At 39.7% G+C, this 23416-nt stretch overlaps 1 protein-coding gene across 5 annotated transcripts in view; it reads right to left on the reverse strand.

Annotated features, from left to right (window-relative positions):
• Positions 1-2390: 2390 nt before the first annotated feature.
• Positions 2391-23416, reverse strand: part of SHROOM2 (shroom family member 2) — a gene marked incomplete at its 5' end in the record, with an annotated part of 117903 nt that continues 96877 nt past the window's right edge. For all 5 annotated transcript variants that reach the window (XM_083855350.1, XM_083855349.1, XM_083855351.1 and 2 more), the window contains 5 exons: positions 2391-5209; positions 9365-9637; positions 14184-14364; positions 15224-15775; positions 19443-20195. In XM_083855350.1, coding sequence (XP_083711476.1) covers positions 4943-5209; positions 9365-9637; positions 14184-14364; positions 15224-15775; positions 19443-20195 — 2026 coding nt within the window. In that variant the 3' untranslated portion in view covers positions 2391-4942. The remainder of the gene's footprint in view (positions 5210-9364; positions 9638-14183; positions 14365-15223; positions 15776-19442; positions 20196-23416) is intronic.

The following is a 23416-nucleotide window of genomic DNA, read 5'->3' on the forward strand; positions in this document are numbered from 1 at the left end:
TACAGAAGCTGCTTGGAATGAACAGTTTAGCTAACACAGCTGCAGCTTGGTATGCACTTAAGAAAATGCTTCCTTTCACTAATTCCATTAAAATATAGGAACATGGACCTAAAATTCTTGACAGTTCTCACCTGGGACATGTAGCATGCAGCCTTTTTAGATGCCACTTTGCTGGAGATTTTATGTTACTGAAAGTAAATATGATTGTTTTTCTATATCTTCCACTACATCTTCAGCTTCACAGTCACAAATCCACTTGCTTTAATTAAAATCACAAGCAGCAAATTAAAATACTCCAATAAAAGATGAAATGCATTGGGAATCTAGTTGTTCTCAAGTGGCACTGTTGTAGGTTAGCAAATGACACCTAGAGAGGAGGAGATACACAGAATTCCTCCTTCTGTTTCACCCCAGAAGAGGTGCCAGAAATCACCACAGATATTCTTGGTATTCCACCCCTGGCAGTAGCAAGCACAAGGTGATCAGCAGCAGCAGGCAACAGGTAAGAACAACCTGAGGACAAATTTCTTGTTAATTTACCAGGAAGCAGTTTGCTGCATGGAGGGGACCCAAGAGGAAGGGAGAACAGAGGCTCCACCAACGCTGACCTGTTTGGCAATTGTGGAAGGCACATCCTAGCCACAAGGCCATCTCCCCCTGCAAAATCTGCCTCCAAGACAGAGAGCAGAGCATCTAAAAATTGTGAGGTCATTGTGAAGATTTTTAACGTGTGAGAAAAAAAATAATTGCATTTTACCAGCGTTCTGCTCAGGAATGGCTCAACTGCTGTGACTAAAATAAAACTCAGCCTAAGGTACACAACAGCCCACTGGCCCACATGGTTACAACCAGGAAAATGGTGTTTACTGTAGCCTGTCCTAAAGTGATACTTGCTCTTGCTTGTATGTGTGCTACTGTAGCCTGAGTGAGAATTACCTCCTGCTACTGACCTGCACCCAATTTATTTCAATTCAAATTTTCCTCTGGAATGTAGTAAGTTAACCTACTTCAAATGGAAAAACTTTATTCATAGAAACATTATCAAAACAGGAGGGAGAAAGAATGAAACCCAAGATTTCAGTGGTGAATTGCTAATTCACATGGACTACCCATCTTACAGTTTATGGATCATTACGATTAGTTTTATGGATCATTATAATTAGTTAAGCTGCAGACTGGAACTGTGGTAAATGTGATGACCAATTTACCACTGCAGACAACTGACAATATATAATCCAGTTTAAAGATGTAATTGTTAATTTTCATAACATCCTGTGGGCATGATCTGTTTAAGTATATAGTAAAAAAATAATTTATCCTCTAAAAAAACCCATGCAACTGAGAAGACGAGACGCCACTAAAACAGGAGCTGCTTTCTACTGCATATCATAAGGCCTTGCTAGAGCTACTGGAGTGCCAACAGGTTACCTCAGCTGTAAAAACCGACACAATTAAGTACACAAAAATCAATCACTAGAACTTGACTAGGAAAGAAAGCTGTGAAATGGTGATTCCTTTGAAATCTCAAAGTACCCCATGAGAGAATATAAAGAGCTGAATTTCAATTTAAAGAAAGGCAATTAAAAAAAATCAAATAGGACACAAAAACTTGATTGTTACTCCTCTGGAGCTGCCATCCTGGATTATACCTAATGTCATGAAAACAGGCACAAACAGGTGGGTCCATGTACAAAGAGAGAGGGAGAAGAAGGGTAAAGAGAAGTTTAGAAAAATTCTACAAACACCCAAATACTTTTCTTTCCCTACCACAGACAATTTCCAGGATTGGGCTATGGTTCTGTGGTCACCTCCACTATAAATTTGTGCACACTTGCCAGTGTTTCCCATTAAGGCAGAAGATTCTGCAGTTCATCTGAGAACCCCCATTAAACTGAAGTTTCTGTGAAAGTCTGTTAGAGTTGGAGAGTTCACAAATGTTCAGTTCTTGCAAAAAATCTTGTGCATCACTGACTTTAGATATTTCCATATGAAGCATCCATTCTAAACATGGAATGAAGCTGAAGCAGTGGAATTGCCCAAGCAGGAAAATCTAAATTGCTCCCCTGGTGTGTACTCTGTAAGTGGTGAGAGACCTATTTATTTTATTGACCTCATAACACATTTTCCCTTTCTGCCATCTCCTATTCACACTCTTAAAATACTAAATAGACACAAACACATTTCTGGTACTTACACTGGGAATTTGAGAATGATTAATTACTTAAAACATTTAATAAGCTGTGCAAATACACCAAACTACTTCAGACCACAAGATAACTGGTCTGGCCTTGAAAAGCACTATTGATGGGCACCACGAGATGGCAAACACTGCAAAGCAGCAAAGCAAAGCAGTAGCATTTGACATTAACACTGCACACAAAAACTAACTCTACATTGAAATATACAGTTTATTTTCTCAAAGTCAAGCCATACCATTTGTCAATAGGTAAGTGTTAAGTGTCAGGCAGGAAAACTGTACATTTTCACTCTGGGCTGCAGGATCCAAACAGTTGGAGAAGCATTGTGGAAATCTTTCACTATACAGAGATCTAGAATTGAGAACAACAAAGGATGAAGAAATAGCCATCCCCAGGATGCCGAAGGCAAAACATTAGCACCAGATTTTTTCAAAAAGCAACAGTACAGCTATTTACAGATTTACATTTAACATTGGGAGGCCACCATCTTCACGTTTCCAGGGTGAGTGATTTTCAACAGTTTTGAAAAAGGAAAGGAGACAATAGTGTCTACGCAACTGTTTTGTGAAAAGGATAATAGATATAGTTTTCACAATATTGCTACCTTTTATCAGAGATCTAAATCAAAGTACTGTATACAAACACATTGTAATTATAGTATTATTCACATTTCACATACACATTTCAGAGTAACCACAATACGTAAAATTTTTAAAATCCCACAGATAAAACAATGCACACTTTTCTCCAAGCTAAAAGACAAGCATAATTTATTTATGTTCAGTTTTGAGTTTGTTATGGTTAAGGGATAGGTTTAAGGACAAAGAGACCAGTTGTCCTAGGAACATAGCAGCAAATAACTGTGAGATGTCAGAAGACTGTATTTCTGAACTAGGAAGAAGAAACTAAGGTCAGCTGTAGGTCTTGTAAAATGGTGGCTCCATTTGACCTCAACTGATGCACATCAACATCATTTCAATTAAAATTTGGTCCAGGTATATAAAGTAGTGCACAATAAGGGTGTGTGTGTGGACAACAGTCCTCTTGATGTTTGCATCTGTCTGTAAAGAAACTGGTTCCAGAGGATTTTTGCTCCCCAGTTCCCCAGCTCACAAGGAATTCACTGATCAGTGCCTTTCCAGTTCTCTCCCCGCAAAAGAGAGGATTCAGGTAAGAAGGACAGAAAAACTCTTGTGAATGCTGCCATACTGCAGGAGTAGTGGTAAAAAACCTTTGCTCTCTTTTCAACAAATCTGACTGTATTTTCAACCTGTGTAGCTACAGACTGGCATTCACATCAGCCTTGAAAATGGCTTCTGGTTGGGGAACCTACTTGTCTGAGGAGAGAGAAATCTTTTCCTTACTACAATGAAAATGGCATATACTCAAAGTCTTCGAAGACTTTCTTTGCCTGCAAAATTTTATCTTAACATAAAACTTGACACTTAAGACACTACAGAATTTTACTGTAGATATCTAAGCAAGTCAGCATAACCCATTACTGTGCTGCAAACATGAGTTAGCACCTTTTTTTAAAGCTATTGGAAATTATCTAAGTCAATAGCAGTATTAGGAAAACACAAGCAGTGATCTGATACAGTGAACTAACATCCTCACTTTTATGACTGTTCAATGCAAACAGCCCCACTTATGTTCACAGTTACAATGCAGAATTGCTCCAAGTAATGCACAGTATTTACATGGCAGAATTGTTTCTATTGCATTTGGTAGTCTGAGAAAGAGGAACAAACAGCATTATGTAGGTCAACTTCAATATAACTTAATTGTCTATACAAAACCATCACAACATTGAGCAACCAGAAGACAAACACAAGCAGTGTCCTTAACCTACATTTATTTCCATGAAGTGTAGTGGGTTTGGGACAAGAAGAATAAAAACATGCATAAAAAAAGCACAAAAAAGCAAACGAGCCTTCTAAATAATTTAGATGAAAAATGTTTTGAATAAAATCAGCACAGTACTTCCAGCCCGTTTCTTAAATCAAGTACAACTTGGTAAAGAAAATCACTTGCATTGCATTAAGAGGGTGTACAAATACGTCCTGCAAAATAATTTAAAAAAAATCTTCAGCAAGGTAGGCATTAGGTGATTTTCAAGCTGTTAAGAAGCATTTAACTAGACTGATTTTAAAGTTGTTTTCTGCAAGGGGAAAGTGCCATCCTATATACAATATTACAAAAAAGTGTCTGATGCCACAGGATCAGAGTGACACTGCATTTCAGCAATCTGAATATATTAGCTATAAGATGCATGCTTCCCCTATTTAATGTGTCTTTAAAAAAACATAAAAACCCACTAAATTTAGAGCTTCTAAATGCATGTGCATTCATGAATTGCTGTAGAGTTTCTCAGCAGACTGTGCAGCATCTGAACATAAAGGAAGTATACAACCTATTCTTAAAACCATTCTTTGCATGCACAACTACCACAGCCTTTGAACATACTGAGCAGAAAGGTTAAGAGTGTCTTTTCTTTTGTGGAGCTTTCTGAAAGTTAAGCAATGAGGAACTGAGAGTCCAGCAATAAAAATGTATTCTAAAAAATTAAATACATCATTAAAAAAAAAAAAAAAAGCATTATTGCTGTTGTGAGAGCTATTTTTCTCTTGTGCACTTGTTTCTCTACCAGACACTCAAGCAAGCTAAGATACTCCTTTACTTTGAAACTCCCTGATCCCTTCCTTCTTTCCCATTTTTCCCACTGTTGGTTGGACTCAGTGCCCTTATTTGAGCCTCTCAGGTTGGAGGCTGTCAGTCAGACACTTCAGCTGCTCCTCCCCCAGCTTGATCTTGTCCTCAAGCTCTCGCTGCTCAATGATGAGGGCTGACTTCATTTTCACAAAGTGCTCATAGTCTGCTAAGTTCTCCTCACTCAAGTAGTTTGCCAAAATGTCGAAGACAATGCGCTCTCGACGATCCAGGTTTTCCTTCAGTTCCTTTGCATCCTCATGTTGCTGGGTGAGCAGCTTTTGCTTATCTACCAATGTCCGCTTAGGAGAAAAGAAAAAACAGTTAAAAATTCACTGGGTTCACTAGGCTGGGACAACAGCTTCACTGTTCAAATCTCAAGTCTGTTTTCTCTACAGAGACCTTCCTGAATGTTTAGAAAGGTGGAAAAAGAATGCTCCTTATAAATTTAGACTAATAAAATGCATCAACAAACTGATAAACATAGCAAATCAATGAAAGATGCACCATTACTTTCTATTGGCTTCAAAAGCATTACTTCAAAGGCTCCCTTACTATTTAATAGTTATAAATAGCTGTATACAATATAGTTGCCTTTGAAGAATAGTTCTTCAAATTAAGACTTAGCTGTCTTCCATACACAGCACTGGCACAGCTGTGGTTACAGAACCCAGAATTAGACCAATTAATGAAGCAATTTGTTCTTATACAGTTCCTGACACTGTGTATTTAGTAACTCTGCTGCATCCACAGGCCTTCCCAATGACATGTGAGACCTGTGGTCTTCAGACATGAGCAAGAGTGAAAGCTGAGGCAAGACAACAGAACAGCAAAAGGGAAGCAAAACCAAAAAAGCATTATTCTCCAAAAAGGGCTGTAAACTTTCTGCTTTGTGACTTCACAAGAGACAAGATAGGAAAAAGAGAGGTTGAATGGAGGAACACAGATAGGAGGAGGACAGAAGACAGCAGCTATATCCGTCTCCCTCAGCATCACCTGTCAGCACAGCTGACAGTCCCACCTGGATCACCCGGGTGCACTCCTTTGGCAGCACATGGAGAGAAACAGGAGCATCATCAACCCAATCTATTTCAGATGTCTGCCTACAAGTGATTGCCTTTTTGCAGTGACAGAGTATGGCTGGCTTACTCTGACATCAAGAATTCTGTGCAGATGTCTGAACTTAATTAAAAAGTGTCCCTAAGAGGTACCAATCCATAACTTCCAGCTTTGATTCAGAGATGAATTTTATTTGAGAAGCTTTCTTCAAATAAACCTCAGTCTGTTCTAATAAATGTGTCCATCTTTTTAATTTGCACCTCCTGTTAAATCACACATGCTGTTTAATAAACCTGAAGGATTTACAAAGAAGTGTTTTTCTAGGATATAAAACAGTCCTTTCAAGATGGAAGTATGAGACAAAGGGGGCTACATACCAGTGAGCTTTAATAAACCTACCTGTCAGAGTTGCACATACATCCTGTGCTGACTCTTTCTACAGACAGATCAAAGCTCAAGAGAGAAATGTTTTCAGATCTGTGCTCTCAATGTACTTAAAATACACAGCCTAGATTAACTCAGGATTCAAGACAGCTATGGAAGGACAAGTCAGAAAAATCACACACTATTAGAAAAAACAGTTTAATCTTCCCTTGAGCTTATGCCAGGGGAAAAAAAATCCCACTGCAAAGCAGAATTATCTGCTGCAAAAAGATGGAATTAACAGGTCTCCTGAACTCACCAGGGCAAGTAGCAGACAGCCTCAAACTCAGGAGTGTGGCTAGACTGCTCCCAGGGCAGCCTTGCAGGTGTGTGCATGCTGAGCAACAGTAACTAGCCATAATTTGATAAATGGAAGAGGACATGGACACAAAGTGCAAGCAATGAGAAGACACCGGCCTTGCTTTGTAAGAGCAAGGGGGCTGGTAGCTCTTCAAATAAAGCCCCTTTCAGAAGCTGAACTTGAAATATCTGATACTGTTCCCTGTGGCAAAAAAACCCCCAAACCTATAGCAGAACATCTGACAGTAAAAGTATTAACACAGCATCATTATTTGACTGCTTTTATTGAGAAAGTCTGGTAAGCTGTTGCTGGCTCCTAGAAAGTGGAAAGCTATCAGGGCAATGTTTATTAGACAACATCATCTTGGAAAGAAAACACAGTGGTCACTGGGAATATGTGTCCCACCAATGGAAATAAAATTCCCTGTTTTGTTTATATGGTACATTAGTGGCTCACCACATAGTATTTAACCTACAAAATACTAAAGGGCAACCAAAAAATCCACAAGCACCAGTCTAAATTCAACACTTCTAGATGTATTTCATAGAATGGTTTGAGTCGGAAGGCACCTTAAAGATCATGTAGTTCCAGCCCCAGCTCTTACCAAACCAGGTTGCTCAAATCCCCAACCAACCTGATCTTGAATATTTTCAGGGAAGAGGGTGGATACCTCTTTGGGCAGCCTGTCCTAGTACTTCACCACCCTCAGGAAAGAATTTCTTCCTAACATCTTATCTAAACCTGTCCTCCTTCCCCTGAAGATTATTCTCTCCTGTCCTATCACTACATGCCCTTGTAAAAACTCCCTCTCCAGTCCTCTTGTAAGCCCCCTTTAGGGACTGGCAGGCTGCTCTAAGACCTCTCTGGTATTCTCTTCTCTAGGGCTGAGCAGCCCCAACTCTCTGCCTGTCTTCACAGGAGCATTGCTGAAGCCTCTGAATCAACTGCATGGCCTTACTCTGGAAGTGTTCCAAAAGGTCCATATCTCCCTTGGGTTTTGTGCCCCAGAGCTGGATGCAGCACTGCAGGTGGGGTCTCACAGGAGCCAAGGGGCAGAATCCCCTCCCTTGACTGCTGGCCACATTGCTTTTGATGCAGCCCAGGACACATTTGGCTCTCTGGGCTGCAAGTGCACATTGCTGGGTCATATTGATCTTTTCATCCACCAACACCCCCAAGTTTTCCTCTCCAGGGCTCATCTCAGTCCTGATGGATCTCTCCTGATGTTACTACAGCAAGATTGGTGTCAATGCACGTGAAGATGAATGGGGATTAAAATATGTTAAGGATTTGGAGTTCTGTCAGTAGAAATTTGACATCAGAACACGCAGACAATTTGACTGTCCTCACTACACCACCTCCTCACCATCTTCCTTTTCCCCACTCAGCCAGTAAGCTATTTTAATCACATCTCTCAAACTGTGTTTCCTATGTGCACACATCATTTGGTAGCTCCTTCCCCATTAGGCAACTGCAACCACACTTAGAAAAAAGTCTAATGAAGGCTTAAATTTCTCCAAGTGTCAGAAGCTTTGATCTGCCCTTTAATAAGCTGTCAAATACTTTTCCCTTCCACCTCAGTCAGAGAGAGGTCTGAACAGCCATTAATCAAGTATATTAAGGACAAACAGCAAAAGCACAGCTCCAGGTCAGTCCCAGCACTTACTGGTTCTTATGTGTGAAATAATGCAGCAGGCTGAAGAAACAACATGAAGCCACAGCCCGTGGAAAAAATTCTGTTACAACACTTAGGTGGACTGTTGGCATTTCAGTCCACAGCTACAAGCCAAAAATCCTACTTCACATTCATTTAACCGTGGAAGCTAAACTCACTTGAAACACACACCACCTCCACACTCTCTATTTATTTTAGCCTAAGTTTCACACATATCTACATCTCTCCTTTGGTGCATATCTGTATTGCTATGTATCTCCTTCCTAGGATTTGAAGTTAAACAAATTTCTGCAAGCAGAGGTGGGATCCAACATGTTAAGAGCACCTTGAATGCTCCTGCTCCTGAAATTTTCACTTCTTCTGAGAGTCCTCCACACCACTAACATGCTATTCTACTTGGGTAAAACATGCTTTCTACTGAAAAATTCTTTAAAATTATTTTTTGCCATACCTCCCCGTTTCCCCTCCCCATCCCCTTTTTTTTAAAGGCTTCTCCTTCTGTTGTTTCTTGTTCTTCCTCCTCACTAGGCATTGTGGAAGGAAACTGTAGCAGATGAGAAGCATTTTCTTTGTAACAACCTTATAGATTTGTATCAAGATACTCATTGAGTATGAAGAAGTTTGCAAGATTTCTGTATTACAGCACAAGAACTCCTTCACACATCTTGAATTGTTACGATATTTTTGTTTGCCTGCTTTTTATGCTCTCATCAGTAGATTCCCTCTTTCTTTAAACTTTTGCCAAGAAGTCTGTTTTCTAGTATGTTGCACCCCAAATCCACTTTTTCTCAGCAAGTCACTTATAGTTTCAGTATTTCAAGAAGAGAAGGCAAAGAGAAAAGTTTTAAGAAATAAAAAAAAAAAAAAAAAGGTCTCATGAGATTTATCCACACACTATCCCTCATGCTGAATGCTGCAATTTCAATAAACAAAACCAGGCAAACCCCTCTTCCCAAGAGCTTCCCTAAATACAGGAATATTATTGTTGACCCTTCTCACCCGTTCTTCTGGAGAGGTGCTGTCATCCAGGTTATTGAGGGCATTTTCCACCCTGGCCAGACGACCAGATAGGGACAGCAGAAGGTTGACCACTTTGTCAAGGTCGCCAATAAACATCTTGAATTTGTCAAACTCATTTGGTTTGCAGACTTCTTTCACAATGGCCTCTACCTCCTCCCCCAGGATATTGTTCGCTTGAATGTCTTCCAGAAGTGTCTCCCGTGCTTCTCTCAGCACCTGCAGCTTCCTACTAATGCTGTCAATAAGTTCTTGCTGTGGAACATAAAGGAGATAAGAATTTATTAGCACTACAGAATTTTCCCTACTTCTGAAAATCACGTCAGCTAGCACTTTAATACATTTCAAACTTCCATGAGGCTGTGTCAACGAGTGCATTACAAATAAATACATGCCTGTGTCAAAGGTCTATACGTCTGCATTCAAAGGACGTAGCTGAATGCTCAGCTTGAGATCTGTGTTAAAGCAAATTACCTTTGTGGAAAAAGATGAAGGCTTTCCACCCTACTAACAAGCCTTCCTGCTTCTTTGAGCAGCTTCAAAGCCTGCTATGAACAGCAGAAAGTACAGCACATGCCGTGTCTCTAAATATCAGGTCTATAACACCTTGCTGAAGAGCTACACTTAGGAAGCTACACAGTACTAGAAAAACAATCCTATATTTTCCACATGATGCAGTTAAAACTAGGGCACTGTCAAGCTTACTTTTCCTTTCTGCATAATATTAGCATTCCTCCAATAGTAGTCCTTCCACTCTCAGAAAATCTTAGCATTAACAGTGCTTTACAACATTTCTGTAGGGTAGTCATAATCCCTATGGCACGGGAATAAAATCTACTGTATTGTACAAAGCAGCTCTGTGCAAAGCTGTGCCAAGTGGCTCTGCCAAAGGACCAAAGAAGCATCACCATTCCAGGCCAGAGGAATACACAACCTCACTTGAAGAGTGGGGGTGCTTCTGTACTATAGTCCCCACTGACTGATGTGCACTTGCACTGCCTCAGAGAAAAGCATGTCAGGTGCAGAACCAGCAGAAACCAGACCAAGAATCCAGATCTCCTTTGATCATCTGTGGTCCCTCTGTGCTACTTCCCTGCATTTGGGCAAGAGGTCTTGTTTCTTACATGCCCATTAGCTTTCACTGGTGCACAAGTGGTGTAAGGTAGCTCAGCCAGCTGTCGACTCAGATAATTCACACCCTAAAAATGCCTCATTCATTTAAATGTAGGTGCCTATTTGGTAGTCAGCTAATTTCAAGTAAGAAAAAATTTCCAAAGCATTCTCTAACCATACACCTCAGTGCAAATTCTGAATGAAAATTACATCCTTTAAAATAGTCATTATTTCACAGTACCCCTAGCTTTTTTTTTTTTTTTTAATTACTCACGACATTCTTTAGGAACTCTGCTTTCTAAATGCAAATCTGAATACAAGTCTTCATGATTACTGAGAAACATACTGGTAGCAGCTGCTGCTCACAGAGGCCACTGAACAGTCATTGCCAATTTATTTTGGGAATAAAAACCAACACAAAACAAAGTCTGCCATCTTAACAGAAAGCAACTACACTGTGAAAATGTAACAGCCTTTTTGAAAGCAGAAATTCAACCTATGGATTATCCACACTGGGTTTTTTTTCCTTTTTGATTTAATGTAGTCAGTCCAGGTTAATCTGGATCTGGGTTATCTGTTAGCCTTGGTGCCCAAAAGATTAAGGTAGTAAGCAGTTCTACAGATGCCTGCTTTACTGACTGATTAATCTGCAGGATTTGATTTTTTCTCCCTTCTCTCAATGCAAATGCAGTTTGATTTGGATTATGTAGGTCACAGTCCTATGCTCTCATTTCCCTCAGATGACATGCACTATGCTGCTGTTTCGCCATTCAAAATACAGCAGGATACTGTGGTGCTTTATGTTATTATTTCAAGTTTTTTCGCTTCTGCAGCTGTGCTGCAATTTTCCTTAATTAAAAAAAAAAAAAAAAAAAAAAAAAAAAGCCACATGGCTGCTTAGCATTTACTGATATGGTCCAGATCAGCTCTCTCTGTTTTTCTTTAAAAAACAAAGAAGCCATTTTCCCAGTAACATCCCATTTAGCAACATCCCAAGCAGCTGAAGCAAACCTCTAAAGCAAGATTTTTTTCAGGTGAGAAGGCCATAAATACTATCACATCTACTAAGAATTGGATTATAATCACTGATTTCTTTGTACCCAGATGAAGCAGCCTCTGCATGCAGCAACCGTGAACACGCTACATCCTTTTGCACACAGCAGAAAACCTGTATTATGTTCAGTATCTACTGAGCCAGAAGAGCTGGAATCTACATCTTGAGACTGGCAGATGAATAATTTATAGCTGTGAATTCTGTACCAGTACACAAGAAAACAATAAAGTCATTCCTGCTGATCTGACTAGCAACACAGAAGGTGGCTCAGCAGAGCACTGCTCAGGTGGCTCACTGCTTGGCATGCTTTTACATAAATTATAATCTGCTTTCGGCTCACCACCCGATTCCTAAGGAACTCAAGCCTCAAACTAGATAAAAACTGGTATACATGAATTATTTTTACACTCCTCAGCAGTTGCTGAAATTTTCCTAAAGGCAAAGGGGAAACTTCCTACACAGTCACACATGGATTTTCCTTACTAAAAAACCCACTCTTATAGCAATCTTCAAAATCCGAGCAGTATTTTATAATTGTGGTAAACCTACATTAAACTCAGAACATAAGACACACACATTCCATTCCTGCTAGATTGGGATACAGGGATTGGCTCAAAAAATCAAAATAAAATTAATTAAAAACTCTATATGAAATTCCTTTACTTATTTCAAAAGAAAAAAAAAATCACCACACATTTCTGGTTTGCGGAGCAGAGAATGACAAATACAGAAATTATTCCACAGTGGACTGCAATTAAGATATCTCAAAACAGAACTACCAGTTTCCAGGAATCAAGAAACAGGTTCTGGGCATATGGCCTGTCTAAAACTACCGAGGTCATAAAGTGTGCCACTAAAATGTTCAGGTCCCTAACAATGCCTTCTTAAACTGTTGCCAAGTTTGAGAAGCTGGCCAAGCTGTATCTTCCATCCATTTAATAAAGATGCCTTGACCCACTTACAAAGAGTTTTCTATGTTTTCTGACAAGATCCATGATGAAAGCCCATTGAACTGAGTGCTCCATCTCCATGTGGAAGAGTAGAGCAAGCAGCAGGGTGTGTGTTCTGCAACATGTACACCTGAGGAGAAGGTGGGAGGGTTCTGCTAAAAGCCCTTCATGAAAACCTTCCTATCTCATATGATTAGTGCTATATACTGAAGCTGGGGGATGGATGGAAAAGTACAAAAATGGTAAACATGATTTTCCTGTTAAGAAACTAACAGGAAATGGCAGTAAAGTAAAACTAAAAGTAAATGGCAGTCTTGTTTATAAAAGTTGTAGTATTTAGTTTGTTGGGCAAACAAGAAAGGTTTAATTTTACCTTCTTCCTACTCTGTGATTAATGAGAAGGAAACTAATTCTAGCAAAATCACAAATGTGACAATCAAGTGTGGCACCAGATAAAACCCAATTATTTAAAATGAAGTGAAATCCTTAATTTGTGTAAGTAGTACAGCTGTTGGATTCAGTAAGAGGGTGAAGGAAAGGTTCCTGCTGCAGCCACACGATGCCCCTGGCAGTGCACAGCACATTAAACGTGTGACACAGAGGCAGCAGAGGGAGGCTGAAACAACACAGAGCTAACAGAAAACACAACAGCCCACCAAATGCAGAGCCAGCCACGCCTGCTCTGAACCACAGGTGGAAATCTCTCATTCTTAGTGACTAAATATAGTCCTAATAATTAAAAATCACTTCTCTGGGACTGGATTATCAAGTACACCCTGGCAGCTGCTTTTTAAGCAGAAAGCTGACTTGGACAGAAAAGGTTTGCACACCACTGCATTACTGGCTTAGGTAAACAGAGTTAAACTACATCACTTTACTTGGTCAAACAGAACATTTCCTCCAGCTTATCCATACTGGGAACAATGATTAAAATATTTTGTGCCAAGTTACTAATGAGATGAATGCAATAATTTTACTGTAGGACAACACTTTCTTCACACAAATGCCAGATCATCATTGTAGTATCTAGAGAATTATGGTGACCTTTGATCAGAAATAAAACACCAAAGGATGGGAATGAATAAGACTGCTTCCTTCCCTTGTGACAAGCAACTTCCACTGAATCCACCAGGCTAATTAATTATCTCCCAAAATCATTATTAAATTGGGAGGCAGGAGAAATAGTTTGCTGTTCATGAAAGCAAAGGGGAAAGAAAACAAAAAAGAAGAAAGAATGTGTGTGTGTATGCATTCCTTCTCTCAAGACAAACGCAGATTCTAGACCTAAATTTCAAAAGTTTGGAACAACTAAAACCACCACCAGCTTCAGTGGGATAAATAAGGACTGCTGTTTCTTTTTACATAGTGAGAAACAGAGAAGGATCTCAAATGGAAAATGGTACTTTAAAGTAACCTCCTCAAGACTTTTCCACTTGAGACTTTCCAAAACATGCAACAAGTTGCAAGAAGCACAGAATATGAAGTTCCTAAATTCACAGGTGTACCCTTAACTCATCCCCAAAAACAAACAAAAAAACCCCTCCAGAACCAAAAGAGGCTTATTTTTTTCCAACTGATCCTGTAGAAGGCCTTTTACTGAGTGCTGTTTAGTCAAACAAATTCACGGTTAATGTAATTACTAGAACTCAGAGCCTCCCATTACACTTTTAGAAATGTCTTTTACCTTCTTCTCTGACAAGTCATGATCCAGTTCATCTTCAGAATCATCCTCACTCTGCTGCTGTTGCTGCTGCTCCTGCATGTCCTTCATTTTAATCAGCAGCTCTGCCTTTGGTGCAGATGTGCTGTAGTAAGTAGAATTGGTTGTCAGGGAGATGGCAGATGGTGCACTCTGCTCCTCTTTCCTGGGAAAAAGTCAAAACTTTCATTAACTACCTTGACACTCTCATCAATGAAAAGAAAGGAGAATGCTTTAGAGCCATCATTTCACTAAGCAAGCAGGGGGTTCAAGAGAAAACCATGTAAATAAGATAAATAAACACTGTCTGTGAATAAAATCTGTATGAATTCAGTACATGCTTGGCAAAACTGAAATCATGCAGAAGATCATACATTATTACAAGAATTGAAATGCATCAAAGATCTTGAGTCTGAAAACAAAATGGAAAATTACATTTTACAAAGTAATACAAAAAAACCTCAGTGTCATAGACAGTATCCTTCTCGATTGGGATGGTACAATATAGGTATTTAACTTTTTGATTAGGGAATCATAAACAAACCTCTCGAGAAGGATACAACTTATCAGATAATTCATATCAAGAAAACAAAAACCCACAGAACACCAACATGGATGGAATTCTATTGTTTTCTTTCTTTGATCTCATTCACTTCTAGAAAATCCCTCATGCCCGCTTCAAATCATCTTTGTAAATTTTCATGATGTAAAAAAGCAAGAATATTGTTCCTTCTCTATCCAGTTACTAGACTGGATGACCTTGGTAAAATACGTAATCACAGTGAAGTGGCAAAAGTTAATTATTTCTTAAGTTGTCAAAAATTGGCTTTCAACCATGTCTTGTAAATCTTTCATATTGTACAACACTGTTTCTGTCATTAATGGTATAACTAGAGTATATGCTTGACTACTGCTCCATCACAGAAGTCTCAGAAGGAAGACTCACCTCCAGCCTCCATGGAATACTGACACACTCTGGATAGAAGCTTACAAGGACATACCAGCTTACAGAAAGTAATACTCACTTCTCTTCTGAAATTTTTGGAGAGGGAACTTTTGGCAGAAGCTTCCTGCGCTGCTGAGCTTCTTCCAGGAGATGTTCATCTTTAGGGAATATACCAACCATCAGATCCATTGTTGTTTTTATTTTCACATTAGGATCTAGTATGTCTGCTAGAGATTTATCTCTTCCCACAATCTCTCTGGCAAGTTCTTCTGACTTCCAGTCTTCAAAGGTCTTTTCTTTGGCCTTTACATAGCTGGATGCTTGTGTGGCAGCACTGCTGTCCTTCAAGTTGCTCCCAGGTTCTTCAGCTGGTGGAGGGTCAGCTGGTTTGGTTCGGGCCTCTGGCTCTGGCTCTACACCTTGCCTGGTGTAAGCATGGAATCGTGAATAGGACTGCTCAGAAGTGCTGAGTGTTTTAATCTGGTCCTTTTCCAAACCACTGGGTAAAGCAGGAGGCTCCATGGTACTGACAAGGCTCTGTCGACTCTCCTTCTCTGCGCTGCTCTCAGAATGAACTATCTTGATGGGAACCATTTTCACCGTAGTATTGTTGTCTATAACCCTTTCAATCCTGGAAAGTAAACAAAATTCATCCTTAGAAACAGAAGAACCTTGAATCTCAATTCATATCTGCCAGTCAGAGGGGAAGCCCAAAAAGACAGGTAAGAGAGTGAGGTAATGGACTATTCCTAGCACTGTATCTCAAACCCTAAATCTACACATTCTTTTCTGCCCACAAATTTTAAATAGTGCTATTAGTTCATCTGTAAGGTATCCTAACATCAGCCTTGTACAATACTCATGATACAAGACTTCTGTTTGTTTCCATGAATGCGAGGGTCCAATCTCAGCAGTCAGGCCCTGATTTCAGACAGCGCTGCTGAACTGCCTTTTCCCCCTTGGCTGCCACAGGCAGAGAGGAAAACGCGCCCTCAGCCCATCCTCGCTCCTCACACAGATCCACAGTGCCCTTGCCTTTTGGCCTGACAGGCAGCTTAACTGCCTGGGGAGTCTGTGATGCCCTCACATCAATTCTCAGCTCTTCCAAAGGAAGAGACAACGAACCAGATGGGAGCATCCCACAGGCTAGGTTTTTGCTGAGCTACAGGAATAACAAAGAATCACACATGGAAAATCTGGAAATCATTCAAAACTTAATTACATGGTTTAAAAAAAATGAATCTTCATTTATAAAATTTCACATATGACATAGAAGCTTAATAATTAGATCCCACCATAGTGTCCTAGTTTTCCACTTAGAGAAACCAGTCATTGAAGAGGATAATATACAATTCTGGATACCCTTTTTAAGAGAAGCTTGTAGCAGAAGTTCGGTACTGCATAGCACAAAGGGCACCTTAGCCAGTCAGTAAGGAAAGCTATTTAAAGCAGAGGCTAACTTAGATTTTTTTTTCAACTGGACAATAACATGTTAAATAACATTACAGAAACATCTGTACTGTATGCAAACCATATAAGAAGCCAAAGTCTAGTTTAGTGGTTCTGAGTTTGCAAAAAGTTTAAAATTATTGTCATAATGTGGGTTTGGAACCTCTACAGCAAGGAAAGGAACATTGCCTACTAGCTAAAATATCTGGTTTCATCTGGCTGGGTAGCTTGCCGCCTTTCAGATAAGTGACCAACACATACTACAGCTCTTCTCCTCTAAGTGTGGGTGTGTCACTTTCCTTAAAATAAGCTTATACTTTTGTACTGTTGGTAACAGCAGAATCTGTTTGACTTGATATTTTTCAGAAATTGTATCTTGTATTTTAATGGTATATTTGCCTCTGAATGAACATGCAGCCCCCCAGTAGGTATTTACTTTCCGCAAGTGTTTTGTGGACATGCTTTGACATACTGATCCAACACTTGGGGCAGGTTTTCCAGCCCATGTTCAACCTCCCCACTCCCATTTCATCAGGCTGTTTTCATTCAAGGGGACTGTCATTTTGAAGAGCTCACTTCTGTGCCCACTGCTTAGACCCAGCTTCCCATCTGCAGGCTGGGACTCTCCTGACTGCACTAGAGCTCGGCACTGCCCAGCCACCCCACCCTACTCTTTCTTTTGCTTATTTTAGTTAAAGCCCACACATTTGAAACTCCACTAGAATGTGAAGAGGAACATGTTTTAGAATTTGGGGGAAATATAAGCTGAATGCATAAATGTATGGAGGGTAACTGGAAAAGAAGTGAGCTGAGTGCAATCCTTCACCTAAAATGCCCAGCATCTGTTTTGAGACTTTGAGTACATTCCTCTCAGCCTAGTCAAAGATTTTTCCAGAAATTTAAGGCATCATTAAATCAACTGCTTCCAGTAAAAGCAAAGACAGTTCAACACCAGGTGCTTCAAAAATTCTGTTTCTGCAATCACTACCCTCCTGATTTCTGAAGGTTTTCCATTTGTGGAAAGGCAGCATGAAATTTTGACTTGTAGCAGCTCTGCTTGTGGACATTCTAAAGCTTCAACCCAACCAACAGTCCCTCCTTGACTTGAGTTTAGATTTAGTGGAAATCTATTGATGCACTCTTTTTAGCTCTGTTGTTGCTAAACAGCTGTCTTTGGCAATAGCTGGGTTGTGTACACCATCAGTACTTGCCCTACACACATTATTCTACCTAAATCCCTGCAGGAAACCCTGCACACACACTCACCTTGGCCTGCTGATGAACAAGACACTTTTCTTAAAAGAGTAAAAAAGCTATATAAGCTAACATCATCAAACATTAACGTGCAGTGGCATGTCCAAAAGCTCACATGCAAGGAGCCAATAGAAATAATAAGCCAAATCTGATTAACTATGTATGAAGATAAATCTACTTAACATATTTTATTCATATGAAATAAATACCATATAGAAAGCTCTGAGGTATGGCCACCACGCTTGTCCTTTTCGGCCAAACCTGTTTTAGTGAGTAATTTAATTATTAACTGGGGACAATACATTGTGTGCATATAAGAGCTGTCTAGGCTTAAGAATTTTAAATGTTAGCAAAAGATTTGCAGGGTAAGTATTTTATCATTCAGATATGGGCATATAATTAGGCACACCTCAGTGCTCATTTCAACATTAAAGCTTAGCAAAAAGGAAGGACAAATACAATTGGCCTTCTACGCATCCTTCATATCTGTTCATAAAATAATACATTAAGGAAGTCAAAGCAAAATATTAAGGAAGTCATTATTGTCATCCACCTTAGCGCAAGGATTCTAGGGTTTGTATGACATATTGCACTTTTCATTGTACAGTATATTATTTCTTCATGTTAAAAACACTGCAGAATGAAACCTCATTTTCTCCTCCAGTTGTAAGAGGAAAAACATCAAGGCCTATTTAGGAAAAAAAGTGATTAATGTTTTCATGTCATAAGGCAAAATGGAAAACAGCCTGATTTTGTTCAACCATTTACATTAGAGTAAAGCCATGCCAACTGCTTTTGCTCAGAGAAGCAATCTCTGCATGAATTCAGCTTAGAGGTTTTGTTTTCATTCTTTAACCATGAATTATAGTGCTGAAGGATTTATGAAAACCAAGATTCCTGAGCTTCCTGGAAGAGTTTGTTATCTTGTGGGAGAATAACCTTTTATGATCTTAGCAGTATATGACAGATGCAGCAATCAATTAATTTAAGTCAGTTGTCCAATTCTGAGTTTATCTACCCTGGGAAAGGACTGACAATCTCCCACTGAGTATTCAGTCCTTGTCAACATAAAGTGTTGAGGACCCCTCCACAGACAAGCTAAAGTGCCACATTTCACTGTAAAAGCAACATAAAACCAGTCATGATTTGACCAGTGTATATTACTCTGTGTGTTTTCAAAACAGATGTTCTCACAAAAGAACCAGCTTCCCTTCCCACATCTGCTTCGTCCCTCCCTACACTGATTCATATTTACATACAGACTCAGGTAGGGGAAATGATGACAGGGACTTTTCTGACTCTGCCTGTTCTGTCAGAGGAAAATCTCTTAAAACCCTTTCCTTTCATTTTCTACTAACTACCAGGTGTAACACCTGGGCAGCATAAGACAACTAAAAGAAACCACAGACCAGCTGAAGGATGTTAATGGTACTAAAAGGAATTTCACTCAAGTCTGTGGTCTCTAAAATATGGTGCAATGGCTCAATACTTAATGAACTTGAAGAACATGTAAAGAAAATGAACAGACAACCAATAATAAGGTCTAACCGGGGAAAAAAGTGTTAATAAAATAGTAAAGGAATTACATCTACTACCTGGCTGGGTTCTCATCCTGTAGGGACACAGGAGGTTTATCAGTGAGCTTCTGTGGTGCAAACTGGGGAGAAGGGGACCTTGATGACTCCATGCCAGGTTTTTTTTGAAGATACCGATACTTGGAAGATTCAGACTTAAGGTGTGTTTTTTCTTCTAAGTACTGACAAACATTCTCTGTGGATGACACTTGCTGGAGCTGCTGTGGATTAGCACTCTTCACTTTTCCACTGAAAGCTGTGGGACTCTGACAGAGAGAGGACTGACTGGCAAAAATTTCAGTGGAGCTGGGGGACGAGGACAGAAAGGACCGGCTGGTTGCTGCCAGCAGAGATTCAGAAGAGGTGCCGAGAGATGGTGCAGAAATATCTGGTCGCCTGTATTTATCTCTTTTAGGTGGTGGTGGCCTCTGAGGAGCAGGTCCACGCTTCTTGTTCAGCAGCACTGGTTCTATTCTATGGTCTTCCTCTCCTTTGCCCCAGGACTGACAGGAGTGGTTCTCGTTCAAGGTCTGTGGCTCAGAGTAGGGCAGGTGAGGCAGGCTACAATCCTTGCTCTTCTCATTCACATTTTCCTGAGAGTATCGGTAGTCACTAGGCAATGTCCCAGACCTGCCCCGACTCTCATGAGGCAGAACTGTAGGTTCTTGCACGTGCAAAGGCCTGACAGAAGACTTCCACTTATGGCCTAAATTCTGGTCCAGCTGATCACTCCTCTCTTGTGGGTTTTCCCTCAGGGCCCCTGTGTCAGCTTGCCTAGAGAAAAGAACATGCTTTTAGTACACTGTTGATTTATTTCCTTCGGTGCAAGGCCAACCCACCAACCCAGAAAGCTTGAACACTGAGAGATCACATCCAACACTCAACATCAACTCCCCCCATCTATGTCAACCGTACAGCACAAAAACAGCCTCTCATGTACGGGCACACATGGTGTACCTAATCTAACACGAAGAGTCAAAACATAATGTCAGGCTAAATTAGGGTATGGAGCGCCACAGGACACGACACAACCTCGAGTAACCTGAGGCACTGCAGCGTGCACAGCTTAGTTAAATGCACAGCCAAATAGCCAAATGTTGGCAGAAAACAAAACTCTCCCCAGAAGAGGAATTTTAATATTAAAATTTCTCTTCTTGCTCCAAAATCAGTAACAAAGTGTGTGAAACACATTTCTTATCTAGGTGCAATAATACTTCAGTAACATTTTTAAAAGTGAACTGAATACCAAGAACTTTAATTATGAATCTGGAGGTTGAATTTTTGTGTATCTGCTGAAAAATGAAGTGAATGCAAACAAAATGTGTGCTGAAGCTAAAAAAACTTGGAAAGAGAAAATTAGTATCTCCTGAATTAAGGCAGAAAAGGAAATTTAGAATGGATAGTATTTTCCAGTCAGACTTATTTTAAGGTTGAACTTCTTTGCCCTGTCAGCACAAATGACAAACAATGGCCAAAAAGGCCTTATTATCTTATCCTAAATGTTTTTGGGTTTATTCCAGTTTCACACTCTCTTTCTCTCTAGTCAGGAAATAGCCTTTTGCAGTTCCATGCTTGTCCTTTGCCACAAGACACGTAGTACAGTTGTGCTCACCAGATAAAGACAAACTGGGGAAGGAGCAGAAGGCAGGAGGAAAGTACCTCTAGAGCCCTGAGAGGAGACAGGTTTGCTCTCTGCTTTAAAGGAGGTGAAGAGACACTATGAGCTCAGAAAACAAGCTGCAATAATGAAGTCACAGGCTTCAGAGAGCTACTAATGTAAGTTATGCTACTGACAGTGCTGGTCTCTGTATTTTTAAATAGTAATCCTATAGTCATGAACTGCCCAAGCCTTCTTTTGAGGTGACTGTGAAAAAGGGATCTTTCCCAGTCTATTTGTAAAATAAGGTTTACTTGAATTTTTCCATGTAAACACATTACTAACATCACTGTACCGGCTTGAGAATGTCCATAGGCAGTTAACACCAGTGTGTAGGAAAACAAAATTTGAGACAAAAGCATATAAAATAACTAGTAGCTTGAAGTCTATTATAAATTCAAGAAGAAAAAAAAATGGAGTAATTACACACTGCATTGCTATTTTAATTAAATTAAAACAAATATTTAAAATGAAGTATTGTGGAAAGACAACTGACTAGATGTGGATTCCTGAGAAGTCACATACACAATCTTTCTCTCATGTGAAGTGTTAAACCTTAAAATTCTACTTTAACTGGTAAATTTTAACATGGATTACGAGATTAGTATTGTTGACATCCAGGTTTCTTCACATTGCTCTCAGCTGAGAGTAGGTTGGTTCAGACAACTTCAAGTTGTCTGACAAATTCAGTCAATTCAGATTTACAAAACAGCATTTATTGACTCCTCTTTTAACAGTAGATGAAGGACAGTTTTGTGAAGTAAAAAATTATACAAAAGGCCAGAAAGACCAACTCTGTGCAGATTTGGTTATATGGCATCTTGGCATCTCAAGAGTCAGCTCATTTTCCCTAGTGAGTTCAATGTAAGCAGAACCATGTCTGTAAGTAGATCCACTAGTTTTAATATTTAACATTTAACAAATAATATTTAATATTTAACAAATAAAGACTGTAGGACTTAGTTCCTACCAGCATTTTTCTTTGTCTAGCTAACCCACGAACAGCACAATTTTCTCCTCGTTAACCCATGCAAGAGCTCTTCAGGCCTCCAAATTCACCTTCACATCCATAAGCCATAACCAAAACCAGTGCAACAGATGCTTTCAAGTGCACAGAAAAATCAAGGGTATGACACAAAACATTGCAAAGACATCAATTACATGCATTACCTCAGCCAGTTTGCAAAGTATACCATGAACTTGACATGCACAGGACTGGGAATGCTGGTGGAAGCAAACAGGACAGAGAACACCACCAATCTGACACACATGCATATCCAAAACATGTAACCAATATATTGGTGTGTGCACATATACATATTACTCTGGCTCAGAAGCAATGAATGCTCTAGCAGTCCTGTCACCTTCCAAAACTGAGCAAAAGGACATAAGGAATTACAACAGAGAGAAATTTAGAGGTGCCATATTTGCGAACACGGAGATAAAATTCAGATATTACACACATGACCTCATACAGCTTCCACAAAATTAATCAAAAATTTTGAAGTGCCACACAAAATGGGTCTGAGGAGAGGTGGTGGCTACATTCAACACTGAAGCTAAATTGCATTCAGTGTGAGTGCATCATCATGCAGAACATGCTCATCACATTATTTTGGAGAGATGTAAGCTTACTGTTCAGAAAGGAGGAAAAGAAAATAAGCTTCAAGCCCCAGGAGAACACAGTGGCAAGAACCTGCAAAAGTGTTACATTATTAGCAATATGGAGAAATCCACTAAGCTGCTTGCTATATGTCAGTGCATCATGTAATAATATGCTCAGTATACAGCTGGTTTGGAAATGAGGCCCATAGGATTATTCAAAGATAACATACCAATGAAAGGAACTCATCATTTATAATCAAACATCACAAAGTGAGAGAGACAGAACAGTTTTAAACCATCTGAAAACACAACTGACTTAATTACTATTTTCATTCTAGATAACAAACCAGCCAACATCAAGAACATTAAACTCTCAGCTATCTTCAAACCCAAAGCTCTCCCACCCCCATAATACAATGCCACAAGTACCCAAGTCGCAGGAGCATTTCTGATACAACAGAACTAGGAAAGTTCACACCACATTCCTCACCCCAGCACAGTACATTACAGCTTTCACTGTCAGACAACTTACACCAGCCACATAACCCGAGCTGCAAAGGAAGTGTAATTAAGAGTCTTACGCTATTGCGACAAAGTGGTATTCAGTAAGGGTGAGTCTAGTACAGGAGTCTAACATGAGTCTTTTCTACTGCACTTGCTTTTAATATTTTGTTGTAGAAGCTTTCATATCTAAATAGCAGGAGGCAGAAAACCAATGTAGGCTTCTAACTGA

This window comes from Zosterops lateralis (genome assembly GCF_965231275.1).
Source record: "Zosterops lateralis genome assembly, chromosome: 2".
In the NCBI taxonomy this organism is placed as follows: domain Eukaryota; kingdom Metazoa; phylum Chordata; class Aves; order Passeriformes; family Zosteropidae; genus Zosterops; species Zosterops lateralis.